The sequence below is a fragment of the Bactrocera neohumeralis genome, unplaced genomic scaffold (assembly GCF_024586455.1).
Source record: "Bactrocera neohumeralis isolate Rockhampton unplaced genomic scaffold, APGP_CSIRO_Bneo_wtdbg2-racon-allhic-juicebox.fasta_v2 ctg2805, whole genome shotgun sequence".
Lineage (NCBI taxonomy): Eukaryota > Metazoa > Arthropoda > Insecta > Diptera > Tephritidae > Bactrocera > Bactrocera neohumeralis.
Window position 1 is genome coordinate 679 of NW_026090358.1, and position 18,071 is coordinate 18,749.

The 18,071-nt window shown below is 34.6% G+C and overlaps 1 protein-coding gene across 1 annotated transcript; it reads left to right on the forward strand.

Moving 5' to 3' along the window:
- The first annotated feature begins 12,280 nt into the window (after window positions 1-12,280).
- On the forward strand, window positions 12,281-14,534 carry LOC126766873 (uncharacterized). Its single transcript, XM_050484556.1, has 3 exons — window positions 12,281-12,375; window positions 12,670-13,381; window positions 13,444-14,534. Exons 2-3 carry the CDS (start codon window positions 13,374-13,376, stop codon window positions 14,507-14,509), a joined length of 1,074 nt encoding a protein of 357 aa, XP_050340513.1. The 5' UTR covers window positions 12,281-12,375; window positions 12,670-13,373; the 3' UTR covers window positions 14,510-14,534.
- The last annotated feature ends 3,537 nt before the right edge of the window (window positions 14,535-18,071 follow it).

The window sequence follows — 18,071 nt, forward strand, 5'->3', positions numbered from 1 at the left end:
TCGGTTTAATCGGTTTCCATTTTCAACATACACCAAGTCCCCAACATCAAAATTATAATCTTTCCTATTTTTATCATATAAACTTTTATTATAATTGTGGTTCCTTATGCTATTTTCAAGAGCCTTTACTCTATCGTTTTCTAGGGCATTGTCATCTTCTCTAATTCTCAATTCTTTTGGTAATATTGCAGTATTTTCACCTTGTAATAAATATTTTGGCCATGCTAATTTATTATTTTCATCATTGATTGTGCATCTGATTTTATTGACTAAAGTTTGATTAAGTCTTTCATTTAGGCCATTAGAAAACGGTGCATTTACTGCTGTGAAAATCATTGTAATATTATTTTTTTCTAGATAGTTTTGAAATTCTCTAGAATTGATACCTGGGTATTGATCTGTTAGAATCATTTGTATTTCGTGTTCTTTTAGCACGTTTCCTGTCAATTTTATAAAATCATTGGCATTTTGTGTTTTTGACGTTAATATGTAAGCGAATCTTGTGAAATGATCAACAAGAAGATGTAGATATTTTTTTGTCGATCGTGAACCACCGAATCCACCTATGGTGTCTATGGAAACTATTTCGAATGGTTTTTTGCGGGACCAAGATGAGACATTAATCCAATTTTATCTTGTCCTCTTGACTTGTTTTTTATACAAATTTCGCACTCTTTACATATTTCTTTTATATGTTTTAAAATATTTTTCGCTGTATAATATGGTAAGACTTTGTTTTGAATTTGATTTACACCAATGTGACAGAAAGTTTTATGAATGTCTTTAATAAAGTTCTTACAAAATTCCTCTGACAGTAAAATTTTCTCTTTCTTCCGAGTTTTTTTATACTCTCGCAACAATGTTGCTAACGAGAGTATTATAGTTTTGTTCACATAACGGTTGTTTGTAAGTCCTAAAACTAAAAGAGTCAGATATAGGGTTATATATACCAAAGTGATCAGGGTGACGAGTAGAGTCGAAATCCGGATGTCTGTCTGTCCGTCCGTCCGTCTGTCCGTCCGTCCGTCTGTCCGTCCGTCCGTCCGTGCAAGCTGTAACTTGAGTAAAAATTGAGATATCATGATGAAACTTGGTACACGTATTTCTTGGCTCCATAAGAAGGTTAAGTTCGAAGATGGGCAAACTCGGCCCACTGCCACGCCCACAAAATGGCGGAAACCGAAAACGTATAAAGTGTCATAACTAAGCCATAAATAAAGATACTAAAGTGAAATTTGGCACAAAGGATCGCACTAGGGAGGGGCATATTTGGAAGTAATTTTTTTGGAAAACTGGGCGTGGCCCCGCCCCCTACTAAGTTTTTTGTACATATCTCGGAAACTACTACAGCTATGTCAACCAAAGTCTACAGAGTCGTTTCCTTTAGGCATTTCCATATACAGTTCAAAAATGGAAGAAATCGGATAATAACCACGCCCACCTCCCATACAAAGGTTATGTTCAAAATCACTAAAAGTGCGTTAACCGACTAACAAAAAACGTCAGAAACACTAAATTTTACGGAAAAAGTGGCAGACGGAAGCTGCACCCAGGCTTTTTTTTAAAATTGAAAATGGGCGTGGCGCCGCCCACTTATGGACCAAGAACCATATCTCAGGAGCTACTAGACCGATTTCAATGAAATTCGGTATATAATATTTTCTTAACACCCTGATGACATGTACGAAATATGGCTGAAATCGGTTCACAACCACGCCTTCTTCCAATATAACGCTATTTTGAATTCCATCTGATGCCTTCTCGGTATAATATATACATTAGGAAATGAAAATACAATTCAATACTCAAAGTACACAAATTGATCTAATCTAATTAATTTTACAGCAAAATAAAAAAATATGTAAATTATTGTCACTTTATCATACGAGAGTATAAAATGTTCGGTGACACCCGAACTTGGCCCTTCCTTACTTGTTTTCCAAGAAATGTATGGAGCGGTGCCACTGTGCGGCTTCCGCAAAAGCCGCTCAACTGTTGACGCAATTATGAAGCTCACAGGTATTGCGGAGAACGCCATAGAAGGAGAAAGATGGATGTATGGCAATAAAGAATACTGCGCGGTCATAACCTTCGACGTAAAAACGCATTTAATTCGGCTTACAGGCCCCACATACTGCGTGCGTTACAGGCGAAAAAAACACCAGCATACTTGCTGAACATCATACAGAGCTATTTGTCCGAAAGGCTGCTGCTCTACAACACAGACGAAGGTCCAAAAGAGTACACGGTAAAAGAGTACACGGAATGTCCTGCATGATGGGATACTACGCCTTTCGCTGCCTAAAGAAGTACACATTATCGGATACGCCGATGATATTGCGGTAACCATAGTGGCCAAAGAACTCCACCAAATTCAGAGGATATGTGGTGAGACGATACTAAAAATAAAGCACTGGCTAAATAGCTCAAAACTCCAACTCGCGGAACAAAAAACGGAAGCAGTGCTTATTACAAGCAGAAAAAAACTCGAGAATTTCTCCTTAAACATTGACGGACACATCATTACAACACAATCAGCACTAAAGTACCTTGGTGTAATGATCGACGCAAGACTCAGGTACAAAGTCCACATTGAAAAAGCCTGCGTAAAAGCTGCCCGTGTAAATGCGGCGAGAATTATGGCCAACATAGGAGGTCCAAAACAAAGCAGCAGAGCACTTTTGGTCAAGGTTAGCCAGTCAATCATAATGTATGCTGCACCTGTATGGGGGCCAGCACTAATGCAAAACATCGGTATTCCGCCTAAGCGCGATTAGAACTATTAGCGCTTTCCACACGGTATCTCATGAAGCCGCTAGCATTATATCTAGAATAATGCAGCCAGAAATAATGGCTCGAGAACTGAAGCGGATTTATGACAAGAGAAAAATTATAGGCAGAAAGCTGACAATTGCAGAGCGAAAAGGGGAAAGACAAGAAAGCATAGAGGAATGGCAAAATCGTTGGGACACAACAACAAAGGGATTATGGACGCACCGATTAATCAGAAATGTACAAGAATGGGTGGAACGAAAGCATGGCGAGGTAGACTTTTATATGACGCAGTTTCTGACAGGACATGGATGTTTCAGAGAGTACCTGCGTAGGTATGGTCCTGACAACGGAGTTACTTGCTCATTCTGTGGTAACAGTAGTGAAAATGCGGAGCATATATTTTCCTACTGCCTTAGCGGCGGTCCCGCAGGGCCTTCCATAAAGCTACAGATGACGGAGTTAAGGGTTTATAAGGGTTTAGTACGTAGGCGTACTGTTTCGCAAGTCTAATATAGGAAGATTAGTAAGATATGACTCATTAGGCGTGGTCCCGAATGAAGTGCACCTTTAGCGAGCAGTACGACATACTGCATACTACTAAATATCTATGAAAGTTTCCCCTTAAAAAAAAAAAAAACAAAAAAAAAAAAACGCTGGTTTGTAGGCAAAGTATGTTACATGGACACAAAATTACATACATATGTGAATATGTGAGCATTATGCGCATGGTTTTTTAAAATCTGTTTACATGTACACATAATTATATGCATATGACTTAAGATTTTATCAAAACTTCAAATGCCCAAAGTAAATAAATACATATGTACAGTGTGGGCCATCTAACGTTTTAAATTTGAATTATCTATGTATATTTCGACATTGGATATTACAAATATTACTTAATTATACATTTCAACAGTTAAATCTGGAATTCATCATTAAATGGGTCAAATTGCACTTACATACATATGTATGTACATACATATATACACTTGAGCTTTGTTATCAAATATATAGAGAATATCCATAGCCGCTTGCGCATTGTAAATATGCGAATCTGTAAGCGTACATTTCTAAATATTGAAGTTAGAATTACTTTTCTCATTTCACACTGAAAATGCTCAATTCTGCTATTTTCGACCCCTCATGTTAAATATTGGTGAAATCCGCTAATATTTTTTTGTGGTGAAATGCAATAATAGAAAATTTAGCCCCTCCAAAAAGAGGAACGTGATGACAATCGCCACACCATGAACCTTCTCTATATTATACGTTCTCTGCTGGCCTTTTCTTCACATCAGACATTTTGAAACAAATTGAATATCAGCGACTGTTCCCGCCCGCGTTGCCAACAGACTTCGGGCTTAAGCGAAAATATGAAATAAGCTAAGTACGTTTTATTTGTCCACTAGCTGACCCGGCGAACTGCGCACCGCCTATTTATTGGAGGCATATTTAGTAAGTCACAAACACACGACACAATACTTTTTTAATTTTATTGAAATTTGCTGCTTTTAGATTTTTAGGAATATTAAAGAATTATAGTATAGATGCACAGCAAAGAGACGTTAACATTTCAAGTGACATTTTACCATAGACAATTTTTTTGAGTGAATACTGACAAATATTTACACTATAACTATCAAACTACATCTATCGTTTTTTTTTTTTTTTTGACGATGGCCATGGTTAGGAAAAGAAGAAGAACTACATCTGTCATCGAGAAAATAAAGAATTCAAACAACTATAATATAGTTATAGTGAAGCTATATATCCCTCAACTCCTTAAAAATGCATTGTCCGTTTTGTAAAAAGTGGATGGAACGGCAGAAAAAAATAATAACTGTCCAGATTGTATTAAATTATTATTAAGATGCGACGAATGCTACAACATAATCGCTGTTACCTTCAGATTTTGTACCAAGTGTGGTAAGTATGTAGAACTAATAATACGCGTGAACAGGACAAAAGTACAAAAAAATATATTAAAGCAAAAGCTGCTATCTAAACCAAAACACGTTTCTACAATGCCATCTTCATCATCTGAGGAGACATTCTGTGAATTATATTTATCGGCCGAAGACATACAGGACATTCAAGTTATTGAAGACAGCCAAAAGCCCAACATCAAGAATGTTCTGGTAGATATTGATGTTATTGAAGACAGCCAGCAGCTCAACATTGATAATGTTCTGATCGAATCAGATTTGTCTGATTCGCTTAGTACTTACACCATATTATCATGTCCTGGCGATCCAAGTGGTTCCCAAGTAGATGGAGCCAAGTTGATGGAAATAAAGAGTTACTAATACACGTTGACATTAAGGATCCAAATGCACATATTATATACATATTAAGTCATTTATTTATATTTATACACTTCATATACAAAAATTTAAAATTTTCTTGGATGTGCTCGTTTCTGGACTGTGAATATGATAAACAAATCTTTGCTCTCTCCATTGTATTAATTAATCATTTGCTCAAAAGCGTAGGGTAGGTAGGTTCGAGATGATGTAGCGTATGCTTTGAGCTCTTGAAAAATTTATTTTATCATTTGCGAAATGCCGTCGGGTAGGTAGCTGATGTAGGGCACGTTTTGAGCTCTTGAACTCCTTAAATCTTTTGTGTGGAACATAAAAAAAGGATAAATATCCTTTTGTTTACAAATGTATTTTTGAAAGAAATAAGATAATAACAAAGGATAAAGATCCTTTTTTTACAAATGTATTTCTGGGAAAAAGAAGAATTTATATTTTTGGACTACTATATAATAATTGTGGCATAACTTTTTATATACCAATTAAAATAATAAATTTAAAATGAGAAATGATATTTTGATTTATGCTTGTATAAGTTTATTAAATTTAAGACTTCCCAACAAAATTTCCATAATATTTCTATAAATTAACAATATTAAACTAAATATTAAATGTTATTTTGAAAATGTACTTCATTTTTATAATATAACACAACCGTCTTAACTCGCTCTTCTAATTTTCATATTACCGAAATTAAAATGCCGTCGGCATATGTGGAAATGGAATATGTTGCCTCTTCGAAATTTTCATATAAATGAAAACTGCGCTGTTAAACTGCTGAAGAGACAGCTTCTAGCTTACCATATATGGCAAACTATGTAGTATTCTATATCTAGTAAGCAATAAGCAATGTGTAGTCTGCACAGGCAGAGATGCCCCGTTATTATAATAAAAGTATTTTTGAGAGTTGGTAACACTGTAAGGTTGGCACCATCAAACATGTCAACACATTAATTATATTTATATATATTATATTTTGAAATTTGAAATTGAAATTTAGATACACGATGTTATGAGCAAAGTTGATATTATGTTGTCGATTCAAAAGTCTTGTTTTAATGCGTTCTTCAATTCGAGTGGAACTGAGAGTACAAATACCGTTAAATGTTTGACAGCAAGTAAGTGGTCAACTTTTATTTGGGAAAATGGAATTGTCGTTTTACTCTATCTTACTCGTAATTTTTCCTTATTTGCTCACCGTTTAGACCTACCCTGGACTACGACAAACATTTTAAAACCAAAGTCAGCTCAATCGGCCCAGCCGTTCTGGAGTTTTAATCAGACTAACGAACAACAATTCATTTTTATTTATATAGATTATTTAGCTATTAGCTTGAGATGGTCAAATAAAACACGCCTATAGTATCACCTGGTTCGAAATTCTTTAATTTTGATCTATTTTTGTTGTGATAATTTAGCATTTTTTTGGTTCCTGGCTATTTCACTTCGAAGGTCAAAATTAACTATTTCCTTGAAGTTTGTTAAATCTTGGGAATTAATTCTCTCTGTCCTTCCAAAGAATACATTGGCTGGTTTCCTTTTTGTAACTGAGTATATCGTGTTATTATACGAGTATCTGCCAACTGTAATGTTGACACTTTCTTTAATTGAGCAATCAGAATATTCCATTTGGAGGCATCTGATTATTTCAACAATAGTGGAATGCACACGTTTTATCGCACCATTGACTGCACTTTTCTGAGGTGGCGCTAGAAAGATTTCCAACCCTTTCAAATAGTTAAGAGTTATTGGGCTTATGAAGCTGCCTTCACTACCCGTGACTAATGTCTTTGGTACAGTGAAATAGTGTAGAAGCTTTATCAATTTATCCCTGCTTTATTTTTTATCCTGCAATATTTTAAAAATTTAGAAAATTTGTCAGTGCACGAAATAAAGTGGCTGGTGATCAGTAATGATTTTTATTTCTTTACCTCCATATAAGTAAGTCCTTAATATGTGGAGGGACCATCTAGGGGGAGAATTTCTTTCTCTATTGTGGATTAATTCTCCTGGGTTTTATTGAGTGATCTAGATATGTGAGTTATGGATGTCTAGACCGATTATTCGGAGCAGCCCTTTACGCTCCAGTTACTGTATTGGAAGCATCTGACGTCAGAATAAAGGGTTTATTGAAGTCTGGGAATACCAGAATTTCAGAAGACGTAAGCAAGTATTTTATATTATTAAATGATTTTAAGCCTTTCTCTGTTAGTGAAACCTGTATCCGTTTGAATTGGGTTGCTTTTATTTGAGCATTTTCACCTCTAGTTAAATTGGTAATTTTTGCAAAGTATTTTATAAATCTCCTACAATATGAAGCTTAACCAAGGAAACGTTTTAATTCCTTAAGGTTAGCAGGTGCAGGAATTTTTTTAATAGCGGATATTTTTTCAGGATCAGGCAAAATATCTTTTCCCGTAACAATATTACTTAAAAAACTGACTTCTGTTCTAAAAAAATTAGATGTGACCTAAAAAACTCACTACTCTTCCAAAAGATTTAGATATTTCCAGATTGAATTTTATTTATTCAAAACCGTGAACACCTGTTCAATATTTTGTAAATGTTCTTCTTTAGTTTTCCCTATTATTATAATGTCGTCGATATAAACGTTGCAGAATTTTCCTAAAAGCGTTTTGAGAACATCATTGATCATTCTCTGAAAAATGGAAAGGGCATTTTTAGGACCGTATGGCAAGCTAGTAAATTCATATTAACATTTTCTGCAGAAAAGGCTGTATTTTCTATGTCTATTTTCTTCATCCTGATTTGATGGAATCCGGATGTAAGGTCGAGTGTAGTAAAATACTTACATTCGCCTAAGCTAGCGAGAGTGTTGTTTATATCACGTATTTGATAGGAATCAGGTTTTGTTATTGCATATACACTGAAACAAATGTGTCCTAAAACTATGGAAAATTTACTTGTTTTAAGGAAAAAATGGGAATGAAATAGCACTAAAGACATGTCTTCCTTAAGTTAAGAAAACACGATTCTACTTTTAAGTACATATGGTTTCCTTAAAAAGAGGAAAATATTGCATTAAATTAAAGGAAATTTTCTTAAACGAAGAACGTTGTTGTCTTTAATTTAAAGTACAGACGTTCTTAATATAAGGCCATCATATAAAAACCACTTCCTTAGATTAAAAGGTCTTTGACTCTAGAATTAAGTCTCCCTGTCTTTACATTTAATACTAATGGAATTTGTTTTGATTAGTTATGTCATTATTTAGATTTTCATTTCATAATTACCACTCCTTGTTCTATTTGCCACTCCTTCAATCTCTATTCAAAAATAATTTTGCGTCCCAAAAGTTCTTTGGGGAATACTTCATTAATGTGGCTTCTCTGTATAAACTTTAAACTTTCCTCCGAAATGTTGTGTTCTTAAAAAAAAACAACAAAAATTAATACAAAGCAAAAACGTTCGCGGCGCCTTTTTTCTTTCCATATTTGTATTTGACATTTTATAGCACATAACGAAATTCCATCGCTCACTTGTCACTGTTCAATAAAATATGATTATCGCTGCTTTATTTTGAGAGAATTCATGTCTGCTTGCATTAGAGTAAAGAGAAACAATCCATGTATGCTTGAACTTAAAATAAGGAAGCATGACCTTATATCAAAGTTTGAGTTAAGTAAATAGTCGGTTCGCATAAGGTTGAGTCATCCTTGAATTGAATAAATTTTTACTTGTCGAAAGTTTAAGTAAATATTGTCCTTAAACCAAGTAAAATTGAACTTCTTTCACTTATAAAGTCTAAAAATGACTTGTTTTCAGTACAATTTTACTAAAATATAGGAAAATGCCATGAACTTAAAATAAGACATCGATTTTCTTATTTTAAGTACGATCGTCCTAAAATTGAAGGGTACGATTTACTCAAATTAAAAGAACTTTACATACTTTGAGTAAATTTTACTATATTTAAGTATATTTTGAGCTTTTTAAAACAAGGGCGCACTTTCCTTAATTCTAGTCTGTCCATTATTTTCAGTGTAGTCGTTTATAATCTACAACTACTCTGTACTTTTTTTCTCCTGATGAACTTGGTTTTTTTTGGAACAAAGTGGGGAGTTGTACGGACTTTTTGAAGGCCTTATTACACCATTGTTTAGAAGTTCTGTTACTTGTTTTTATACTTCGCCCCGTAAGTTGGTTGGGTAAAGATATGATTTTGTATTAAGTAGATCGTTTCTTCACTTATTCTAGTTACTGCTAATACAGTTGTGTCGATTGTCCTACCGTTGGAGACCGGTCCGAAAAATTTCGAATATTTATATATCATTTCCTTAACTTCATGCTCATTTGGGGTTTTTTGAATATTATTATATTTACTTGTTTAGAGATATTTTGTTTTAGTGGCAGTACCACTTTCTTGAGTGTTATTGTGTTATTTCTCCTATTTATGACTGCTTCCAATTCTTTGAGAGTATCATCACCAATGATTAATTATTTTAAATTAGGTAACATAAAGAAATTAAAATTATTAGTAGTAGCTATACTTCTGAAGAATGATCCACATAGTTTATGGGTTATACTTACTTCACCTACGGATGAGTGAACCTTAAAACGACAGTCAAGTTTCTTTGAATTTTTTGAAGGTTTTTCGGAGACAAAGTTTTTATTAACTCTCGTATCTATAAGGAACTTGACAATATCCTCGTTTTTTAAGTTAGTTCTAAATAGGATAGGCTATTAGACAGGCGTCTGTCATAAAATTTATTTCCTCGTCCTATGTTTGGACATTCAATAATTTTTGGTGTTTTTCTAGAGATATTTGAAGAATAATTGGATTCATATATTTTATTCTTCGTGAATGTATTGATCCACCTCCACTAGACCTGGTAGGTCTGGGTAGTGGCAGTGCCTGATTTTGAATGTTATTATTATAAATTAAATATTTTTTGGCCGGGTTTAATTCCCTTGGTACAAATATTGGCTTTAGTTTCACTTAGCTTTTTTTGCATTTGAAATGAGTTACTTGCATTTTTTGTGTAGATTAAATAATTCCTTATTATAATATTTTGTATTTCAAGGTAAGAATCGTATGCTTCGGGACAATTCGCCGTTTAGGCCTCTGATAAATATATCAAAGGCTTGGTTCCTTAGGTTTCTAGTAGTACGTTATTTGTTTCTCTGGAATAATCCTGACTCTTTATTTTGTTTATTATTTGCGATAATTAATGATTGATTCTTGAATAGAATTGTTCTACGCTGAAGTGTTTTTTTTTTGATAAGGATGCTCGTGTTCTAAAGTCCTAAGATCGCGTTTGTCTGCATAGTGCAGTGACAAACAGTTTTTGATTGTTCTCCAATCATCATTAAATTTATTATATGAGATTAGGGCCGTCCTAATATGTCGTAATATGGCTCTATCCAGTGGCTTAGTGGGGGGAGGTTCGTCTTAAGGGTATAAGGTTATTTGAAATAGAACTTTCGTTGTGAGGACTAATTATACTTACTAACTGGCTTATCCTATTGCTTAATATTTTGAATTGTTCGATATGTGCATTAACAGCACCTGTTATATGTGTAATAGCTTCCTGAATTTGTTCCATTTCTGAGGTTTTCTGTATTTTCTACAAAAATTTTATTTGACCGACTGTATTTATTGCTATTAACAATTCTTAAGATTTTTATATATCGCGTAATTACAAATTTGATGTAAACTTAAAATTAGCTTACTGGAGTATCAGCCTCTGCATTCTCTTTGGACTGTCCACTGGATCTTTTTTGAATAGTAAGTCCTCTACTGGGGAGTGTGTGAATTCACTTTGGGCGTTAATTTGGTGGTTTTTTTGTTTTGGTTGCCCATTTTATAAGTATTTTAATGAAAATCTTGATGTTTATTTTGCATTTACCAATTAACAAAATACTTAATTGTTGGCTTTATTGCATATATCCTTAAAAAATTTTTAAGTATGTTTTTGCTTTTGCCAATTAATAAAACACCTAATTGTTGGCTTTACTGCTTATACGAAATTTTAAAAAAACACTTGACGCCAGTTTGGTTTGCGACGATTTCTGAGTTTGCTTATTTATAGTAAAGTTTCGGTGTGGGCAACTTCAAATCATTGAATTTTCGGGCGCCAGTTATCGGTCAGCCACCGTACAATCGAAACACGCTATTTGAATTGCAAAGTTGAACTCAATAATTTTTGAAAATGAACTTTATTGATCAAAAAATAATATTGTTTATTTGCAAAATATTGCTGAATTGAATTTCTGATACGAGTATATTTCGTTAGCTACGACAACTTTGTTTTGGTATATTTTTTAGCTATGCTAACTGTTATAACTTCTATACTCACGAAAACTAAAAGCTATTGCATTTCTAATAGCCAAAGCTGTTACATCATTTTCCCCAGCTCTTATAGTTTGTCGATTGATTTTCTATCCACTTTTCTGCTGCATCTTGGATCCACAAAGAAGAAGAAATTTCATAATTTTCCATTTTTAAAAAATTGTGCAAACTACAGCATGTGTGTACAATAACGTTGACATTTTTTGGAGCTACTGGTAAGCCTCTTTGGCCGAAAGCATTCTCTATAATTCTGCGACACAGTGGCGTAACTACAACTTCGGGCGCACGGGGCGAAGGATGTTTTGCCGCCCCTTTATCCACCTACCTACAAGTTTCATGAGGTGGTTCGAACAAAAGTGAGTTTTTACAAAATATCTTCGATATTAAGTATATAAAATTTAGGAACTAGAAGCCACACAAATTCTGAAGTTCCAAAATTCTCACAATACGGTTTTTGCCCGAATTGAAGTTTTTGAATACCATTTTTGAAAATTTGGAGAAATAAAAGTATTTGTTGCATTCAAAGCATAGGGTAACTGTGAGAGTGACACGTCGCGACGACAGAGTAAAAATAAAAATACTGTTTTTTTTTGTCACCCCTACGTCGCAATGTGTCGCTCTCACAGTTTGCCGAAGGTTGTTACTGATTCAAACATCTGTTACTATAGTAGATAATTTAAATCAATTGCATTATAATCAGTATATTATAACAAAGAAGCTGTTATTTTTTATGACTTCAAATAAAGCTTATCTTCAAACATAGCAAAATGAAACGAAACAAATCCAGTGGCGCGCAGTTTCGGAAGATGAAAAAGCGTAAAGACCAAAGTATCGAAAAATTTAAAAATTTCATGGAAGTTTTTATCAACAAGGGAACGACTGCGCTAGATGCGGCGTACTTAGTCGACGACTCGACCTCATCTGGAGAAACTGACAATGAATACAATAAGGATGCAGATGAAATTGGTAAGAACGACACGGCTAGATTGTTCTGTAAGCTTGATTCTATACGATTGGTTAGATCCTCAACAACATGAATTTGCATGAACAATCTGCCTTAAATTAGACCTTGCATTTTCTCGACTATTTTAGAGCATTTGACCTACTTATAATTTTGCCAAATTTCTCAAAGCAAACTTTCGAGGAACGTACTTTTTAACGTCGTTTTATAAATTATATGTAGAATAATATTATGTTAATATGAATATTATCTTTTTATTCGTTACGTTTGTTTTAATATTTCTTTCTAATTTTGTTTAGAATTTGCAAAGTGACGAAGGTACGGATTTTGCTTTTTTAAAAGATGTGGGAGCTTGGCCAAGTAAAATATTTCCATCTTTTCGCGACCTGATGATAGCCCAAGGTACAAAAAATCTCCAGAATGTTGACTCAGCGTTTCCACAGGATAATACTGGTTGATCTTTCAACAACATTTGGTTTGAGAAAACGTTAAAAAATGGTGAAAGGATACATCGCACCTGGATGTGTTTCTCTCCAACCAAAAACTCCTTGTGCTGTTTTTGCTGTATTTTGTTCCCACAAAAAAGCTGTCAAACTGCCTTTAGCACTTAGTGCTTATGAGAAATAAAACGCGTCAGTATCTTATTTCTCAGTATAAAGATGCAAAATATTACAGTTTGATGTTCGATTCAACTCCGGATTACGCACATGAAGAACAGATGTCCCAAGTTATTAGGTTCGTTGAAGTAGAGAAGTCTTCTTCGACTTCATCCCTCTAAAAATCAAAATTGCAGAAGGAATCACTAAAGCCATTATAGACAAACTGGATGTAGATGGATTAGACCTGAAAAATTGCAGAGGGCAATCGTATGACAGCGCACCAACAATGGCCGGAATACATACAGGGGTTCAGCAAAGGATTTTCGACCTAAATCCTCAAGCTGAATTTGTTCCTTGTGACAACCATTCTCTCAATTTGGCTGGAGTTCACGCAGCTCACGTTAATGTCCAGGTATTCACATTTTTTGGTACAATACAGCGTATTTTTACTTTTTTCTCCTCTTCTACGCACAGGTGGGATATTCTGAAACAATACGTGGAAATAACTGTCAAAAGACATTGTGAAACCAAATGGAGTTCAGAAGCTCAAGCTGTTAAACCAGTATCAACGCAATTAGACGAAGTCATTTCGGCGCTGGAACAATTGAGAGATTCGGTTGCTGAGAATATTGACACCAGACAAGACGCAGCTTTAGTCATTAATGCCATTGAAACGTTCAGTTTCGTCGCACTTTTCTTTTTTTGGGCGGAAATTCTCGAATCTTTTGATAAAGTTCAAAGAAAGTTACAAGAAAAAGGAATGACTTTCACTCATGTATTGGGACAACTGCAAATATTGGTGGATAAACTGAATGACTGGAGGACCAGTTTGTGCGATCAAACAATAGTCAAAGCCAAAAATAAGTGCGAACAGTGGGGTGTTACTATTATCAAGAGAATTCGGAAGAAGCGAAATATGCATGGGGAAATATCTGAAGATGCTGGTTTGAATTCAAAAGAAGAAATGCGACGCTGTATGATCGAAATTCTGGATAAGCTATCAATGGAAATATCCACCCGTTTCACAAATTTGGAAAAGCTTAATGACCGTTTTGGTTTTCTTTGTGATTTTGAAAGAATTATAGAATTAACCAAAGACTCATACAATGACAAACTAGTCGAAATTAAAGAAAAATGCCAGCAACTTGCCGAATCCTATCCAGATGACTTGGATAACGAAGATTTATACAGGGACATCCAAGACGTCCTACTTTTATTAAAGAGAGCGCAGAAAAACGAAGAACAAATTGGATTTTCGCCAGAAAAAGTTTTATTATACATTTCTTCAATGGGACTGGAAGCCTACAAGACGTTAGCGACAGCTGTAAGAATACTACTCACTATACCTGTATCAGTTGCATCTTGTGAAAGGTTTTTTAGCAAACTTAAACTGATCAAATCTTACTTGAGATCGACCATGAGTCAGAGAAGACTGTCCAATCCGATTCTCTCAATAGAATGTGAAACTGCTTCAACTTTAAATTACAATGATATGATATGTGATTTTGCAGCGATCAAAGCTAGAAAAGTGCATATTTAAGTTCTATCACTATTTTTAAGAAAGATGTAAGCCAAAAGATTATTACATTGTGAGTGTATAACTCTTTATCTTTTATCATAAATTTTGTAAAAAAAATTGTTGAAGTATTTTTCTGAATATTAGAAAACAGCGATCGTTTTACCGAAAATACCATAAATAGTTTTGACAGTTGCGGTTTATTGCCAGTTATTGTGCCCACCAAAGTGGTATTCTGCAAAAGCAAATCTTCGACTTCAAGTGATAGTTGGCTTTTGTGTCAACAAGCCAAAATATTTTTGAAGTGAAAACTTCTTATGGCGCGTTGGGCACTTTTGTGGATGAGCATTTTCAGCCATTCTCACGACAGATGAGATTTTACACAGATATACTCCGCGTGTATTCTTATAATATATGTATGTATGTTACTATACGCGCTCTTTGCATGGGCATTCGTTCGTGCTCTCGCGACAGACGAGATTACATACATACCTATGTAAGATAACATAAAGTATATATACAACATATATAATACAACTAGCAGACCCGGCCACGCGTTGCTGTGGCTGAGTGATTTAAGAAGGATTTGAAAGACACAATTTAACACAAATTAACATAACATTTTGATAACATATTTAATAAATACTTTGAATATTTTTATTTGATATACATATATACTCTAAATGTCTTTAATCGTAATAAATCACAGTTAATGTTCAATGAAGCGCCAATCTACGTACAATATTTTTAGTCAATCGGTCCTTTCTTAATACAAATAAACTTGATGGTCTTCCTACTGGTGGACACGCCACGTATAATTGCCAATGGGAGAAACATGGATTTTCCAAGTCTAATCCGCAAATAGACATTGTTTGGCATTGAGATTTATTTATAGTCATCGTGAAAGCTAAACGAATGGGAAACTGTAGTCTTTTAAATGGTATGGGAGAATTGGATGGTATCATCGGAATACGGGGTAACAAAACAATTTCTCCTTTAAACTTTCCTGTCAAAATAGTTGCTTCAAGAACGTTTCCAGTAATTCTTTTGATCACCAAACGTGTGCCGTTGCATAGTTTAGGAGGGTTTAAATTACGCAGTAGAATAATCGGTGATCCAATTTTCAATCGTAGATTGTGTGGTGGCATTACTGATATGTCTAAGGAATTTAAAATTTCAACTGGGAAATTCACTGCCTCGTTTTCTTCTACAGTAGCATCGATAGACTTAAATGACATTAAATCACCTGGTAATAATTGTTATATCTGGTAGTTAATCAGATCAACATCAACATTTTTCGCTGCTAAAATTCCACGATTACTAAACCAGTCATGATTTAAATAGTTATTTAGTATATCTGGGAAGACATTCTCAATCACTTCATTTTTAGTTTGAACAACAGTACAGAAATTATCTGGCAATCTAATATGTTGAGTATCTTGATGAAATTCTATTTCACCGTTTTCAAGATCCAGTAATTGTTTAGAAAATTCTTGTGCTGTTGGATCATTTTGGAGTTGTACTCGCATGTTTTTTGTCAGTCTGAGTGGTTCAACATTTCTCCATAAAATTGATTGTTTTAGACATGCATTAACTTCATCTGCAAAAGTAGAGCGAGAAATAACTGGCAACGTTTGCCGAAAACCACCAGAGAGTAATACAATAGTACCACCGAAAAGTCTGTCACTATTGTTTAAATCCTGCATAGTCCTATTTATTGCTTCCAGTGAATGCTTATGAGCCACAGTACACTCATCCCAAATTATGATCGAAGTCTTCCGTAACACTGCTGCCATTCCGATTTTTGATATTACACATTGCATTTGGATTGTTATGAATACATATCTAATGGTAGCTTGAAAGCGGAATGCGCTGTCCGCCCACCATCCAACAAAGTAGCAGCTATGCCTGATGATGCAACTGCTAATACAATTTTATGTTGTGACCGTAGTTTCGCAAGAATGAAAGATAACAAATATGTTTTACCGGTCCCACCTGGTGCATCTAAATAGAAAAAACCGCCTTGTTTGGCATTAACAGCCAACATAATTCGATTGCATGTGTTCTTTTGCTCTTCAGTTAATAATGGTTCATTGTTAGTAACAAATGTATTTAAATCACGATTATTAAATTGTTCTTCTCGCTGCAAATCACTATTTACTAAGTCTGTAGCTGGGCGATCAGGAGATGGAATACCATAATGACTAAGTGGTAAACTTGAGATCATAATACATAAATCTTCAATCACTAATGATGCTTCGTTATACATATCTTGTGTGAAGCCTAAGTTTGTAGAGTGGTTTATTTGTTTATGTCGGTAGAGTACAGTCAAACCTGGGTAAGTGATAACTGGATTAGTAAGAAAACTCTATAAGTGAGAGTGAGAGCCAGGAACCGTCATTTTAAGCTCCCAAAACCTCTATTAGCGGGAAACAGAATCCTCTTTAAGGGAGAGTCGTTTTTCCTTCATGGACCTCCGTAAGGGAGAATGGTACTTATCTATACCTCTATAAGCGACAGTCAAGCTTTATTTATTTATGTATATTATTTAGGAGGAACTATAATTACAATAAGAATACATACATACATTAAAGATACACACATACAGTAACAAATGACAAAACAAACTTCAAAATTTAACATCTGCTATTTTATGGCGCATTCTTAACTTTCGTGAAAATTCCTACAATTGTTTTTGTATTGTTTTCTTGTCAATATTGTGCCTATTCTACTGCGTGGAACTAAATAACTTTGTTGTTTTATCGCACTCGGGTTAGCGAGAAACCTCTATAAGCGAGAATGAGATTGAGTTCCCTTGAACTCTCGCTTATCCAGGTTTGACTGTATATCTTCAGACATGTAGTTCTTATATTTCTCCCACAATGTAGATGACTGTGTTGGAAAACATGTCGTCAAAATAATGGCAAATAGTTGACGAATATTACTCGGCGAGGACGTTAAAGCAGCATCAGCAAGTGTCAGATCCCAATGGCTGTCATCTTCTAAAAGTTGCAACGCGTGACAAGCATCTTTATATGTACTGAACACTTGGTTATTAACTATTCGTAAAAATATAAAAGAGATTGGTCGAGGAACATTTACTAACAATAAACGCAGAAAAAAGCATTCACGTTGTTTTGGATGTACAGTATAAAGTCGTCCCAATATCTTAGCTTTAAATATGCCTGCAATTGAAGGATGTCGTTCTCCCTTTTACGTGGTTCCCAGTTTTTAGCTGACGTGTTCCATGTAAAATAGCATGGAACATCAGTGTATAATAGTGTTTTTGCGAATTGACCATACATATCAGTTTTTTGACAAAGAGTGAAAATTCGGTTAGTGTCGTTTTTGGTGGTTCAAATGCTCTTTGGAGAATATTTTCTTCCGTGAAATACACACGTTGTCCATTTTCAAGATGCACTGCAAGATGTGGAATAGCAGGTTCTCTATGGTGTATGGGGAAGCTAAGTATGCGCCAGATAGCTTCATTGCTGCTAATGTATCTACCCATTTGGTAGCGTGTTATTTCATCATTTTCGTCTATATTTTGTACTCCAAATACGGCCAAATCACTGCCCTTATGAAC